This window comes from Erigeron canadensis, chromosome 4 (assembly GCF_010389155.1).
Source record: "Erigeron canadensis isolate Cc75 chromosome 4, C_canadensis_v1, whole genome shotgun sequence".
Taxonomy (NCBI): Eukaryota; Viridiplantae; Streptophyta; class Magnoliopsida; order Asterales; family Asteraceae; genus Erigeron; species Erigeron canadensis.
In genome coordinates, this window is record NC_057764.1 from 29938629 (window position 1) to 29942310 (window position 3682).

General features: G+C 31.9%; 1 protein-coding gene across 1 annotated transcript; it reads left to right on the forward strand.

Moving 5' to 3' along the window:
* Positions 1 to 316: 316 nt before the first annotated feature.
* Positions 317 to 1885, forward strand: LOC122597365 (zinc finger protein WIP6). The gene is made up of 3 exons (XM_043769965.1): positions 317 to 597; positions 640 to 823; positions 1403 to 1885. The coding sequence occupies exons 1-3, from the start codon at positions 317 to 319 to the stop codon at positions 1883 to 1885; spliced, it is 948 nt and encodes a 315-aa protein (XP_043625900.1).
* Positions 1886 to 3682: the final 1797 nt, after the last annotated feature.

Sequence of the window (3682 nt, forward strand, 5' to 3'; positions counted from 1 at the left end):
CTCCCTCATTTCCAAACACGCCAAAACATCACCTTCCAAATTTTTACTAACCCTATCCACGTGCATCCCCTGCCCCTCCCTCATCTCAAATTATTCACATTCATAATATTTCAACTATCATCTTCATTTGCCTTCTCTACCAATGCATAAATTAAGCTTTACACCTTCTTTCTTTAGGTATCTTTTTGTACATGTAAATGCACACATGACTCTCCTCTACAATAATTGTAGTGTAGATATATATATCTCATCAAAACCTATTTAAATATAAATCTATTTCTCCATGCAAACTCATCATTCTAGTAGCTTTATAAACATGTCTACAACAAGTGAAAGTAATTATGTATGCTTGGAAGGTGATGAAGATCCTATTCTACTCTCTCTTAGCCCTCCTGGCCAATTAACCCAACACCACCACAATAATAATGTATCCAAATATTCAAACTACGATCCTCACCGTCACATTTCGAATATCTCATTACCTAACAAAGATCTTAACCTTAATCTTAATCTCAGTACATTAAGTACTAATGATAATGTTAAGGAAGGTGTGACCGTGGCACTTCACATCGGTCAACAACCACCAATTAGTACTATGTCATCATCATCTTTAATTGAAGGAGGAGGAGGAGCTGCCAGTAGCTTTTCATCCACTAATTACCAGCTGCTTAACAATAATATGAGCATTTATAATAATGCACCTGATAATTATCATCATCATTTACAATATTGGATCCCAACAGCAGCACAAATCATGGTTGGTCCTACACAGTTTTCTTGCACTGTTTGCAACAAAACATTCAACCGATACAACAACATGCAGGTTATAATTTCTCACCAATCACTTTAGGGCCGGGAATATTATATATATCCTTATTTTATGTGTTTTTTTTTTTATCTTTTGTAACTAACTTAAATATTGAACATATATTCTGCTAATGAAGTACGTCCTACTTTGTACTGTTAATTTATTGTCGCACATGGACAAAAAAATAGTAAACGAGTAATTTTTGAAGGGTAACATTCCTTTTTGGCTATTTTCCTTTTTTGAAAAAAATTTGGCGTGTTTAATGCTGCTGATTATTATACTTAAAATGGGGAGTATTTTTTTCGAGTGTTTATTACTCATGTGTTTTCTTTTATTGTCGACTCATTAAAATTTACTCATGTTTGGCTTTAATGATTTATCATGGTAGACCTAATTAAAAGAAAGTCAAAACTTTTGCATGATGTAATTAAACTCATAAGTTGATAAAATGTGTCAAGGTATAACTTAATTAACATTTGGGATTATTCTAATATATTTCATGTTCGTTAATAACTTTGTACTTCTACTATATTTATTGTATCATATATTATGATGTTATATATTTATAAGATTTTTTTTTATTTATGTATATAGATGCATATGTGGGGGCATGGATCACAATATAGAAAAGGTCCAGAATCCTTAAGAGGCACAAAGCCAGCATCATCAATGTTAAGATTACCATGTTATTGTTGTGCGGAGGGTTGCAAGAACAACATTGACCACCCGCGATCAAAGCCACTTAAAGATTTCAGGACGCTTCAAACGCACTACAAAAGAAAGCACGGCGAGAAGCCTTTTGGGTGTCGAAAATGTGGGAAGCCCTTTGCAGTAAGAGGGGATTGGAGGACTCATGAAAAGAATTGTGGGAAATTATGGTATTGTGTTTGTGGGTCGGATTTTAAGCATAAAAGGTCTCTTAAAGATCATGTTCTTGCCTTTGGAAATGGTCATGCGCCTCATTACACATCCGAAGATTTGATCGAAATGCAGGATGATCATGATGAAGAGGAAATTAATAATCTTGATGAAGAAGACAATAAGAGTAGTAATGGAGGTAGCTTTTTAATGATTTGAGTTGGACTGAATTGTTGATTAGTGACATTATGCTTAGATAAAAATTACTTTTGATGTACACATATATATTGGTCTATTTTATGTCACTAGCAGAGAAATGCATGTTAGAACAATTTTGGAAAACTTTTGTATGGATTCATTTGTTCTCATGTTAGAGAAGACTAGATTCTTACCACGATGCCTTGTCCTTTTCTTTGTCCCCACATTGTTTGCCCTGGATCCAATACCCATTTGTTTGGATATGTACTCTTCTAAACTCTTGACTCATAATAACTTCGGCCAATTAGGTATTGAAATTGAAAGATATACTACCATACATGTAGTAAACATAAAGGTAAAATTACTCTATATGCATGTTACTCGTATAAATTTGATCATGTGTTTATTAAGCCGTCACCAAGTTAACTTTTTTTAATATAGTAGTGGCAACTAAATTTGTATTAGCAGCGTAGCGTCATTATATTAATGGATTGAGATCTATAAAGTTTAAATATCCACTATATTAGTAAAATCAACAAATAAAAGGCTTCAGATGTTAAATCTGTAGTAGATGTATTATGTTGTACTTTCTTTGATGCACTTGTATTGAGACACACACACACACATATATATATATATATATTGATAAATGATAATGTAATTGCGGTTTTGCTTTTCTTCATCACAGTTTGGTACATCGATGATATCTCTTTAGATTGGTCCTATTGGTTGAATGAGTTACCTATTTCACATAACTCTGTACTATAAAGGCTCTAGCTAGCTCACTCCATAATTAGGACACTAGTGTTTTTTTTTAGAACGGCATAAAATTTTAGTGATGCCTTTTTAAAAATAAAATAAAATTTTAATTAGTACACTAGTGCTTAATTTACACAATTTGAATGCCTTCAAAGAACTATTGCATGCATTGGCCTTGTCATATCATGGATATGCTAACATGTTAATTTTCCGTAAAAAACATCAGCAAATATACTGTTAATAAAAAGTACAGTAAAAAAAAATTACTCGTACATCTTTAACCTTGATAATATAGGCCATAGGTATCAGATGGATTTACAACCATAAATGAGACAATTTCTGTGCATGTTTATGTAAGCATAAGGAGTGCACAAAAAGGGGATGTATGCTAGCCATGCATGATGCATTTATCTGTCTCTATGTAACATTAATTGATGTTGGATGATGTCCAACTTCATCCTCATCCATCTAGTGTAATACTAACGTCCACCATTAATTGGCCTAATTATATATAAAGAAGTTCGAATCTTACTAGCTAAACATATTCAGGAATCTATAATAATAAAAAGGGAACATTTGGAAACGAAAACGGTAATTCTATGATTAAGCCACATATATCTAAGTCAAAAATTCTCGCTACAAACAATATTGTTTTTGTTCATACTTTTAAGTGAATGGGAACAAATTAAAAATTTTGTCACGCTTTTTAGTGTATAAAAATATATTGAATTAAAAATGTATGGAAATTTCTTCACGTACACTAAAAAGTGTGTATAAATAAAAGTTCACACTAAAAGTGTGAACATTCATAGTTATTTTGTCATACCTCATTTGTTCACGGTAACTTTTTTAGTTACCGTGGGCAAATGGAGTGTGACAAAATAATTATGAAAATTCACACTAAAAAGTATGAACTTTTATTTCTACACACTTTTTAGTGAGGAGAAATTTCCACACACTTTTAATTCAATATATTTCTACTCACTAAAAATCGTAACAAAAATTTTAATTTGTTCACACTCACCTAAAAATGTAAACGAATGCAATATGATTTATAGT

What these genes read in the sequence shown, in the direction of transcription:
- LOC122597365 (XM_043769965.1), top strand. Translation starts at nt 317, where the DNA reads ATGTCTACAACAAGTGAAAGTAATTATGTATGCTTGGAAGGTGATGAA. An exon ending in CAACCACCAATTAGTACTAT is followed by an intron (nt 598 to 639) that starts GTCATCATCATC and finishes AGGAGCTGCCAG; the next exon opens with TAGCTTTTCATCCACTAATT. An exon ending in ACCGATACAACAACATGCAG is followed by an intron (nt 824 to 1,402) that starts GTTATAATTTCT and finishes TTATGTATATAG; the next exon opens with ATGCATATGTGGGGGCATGG.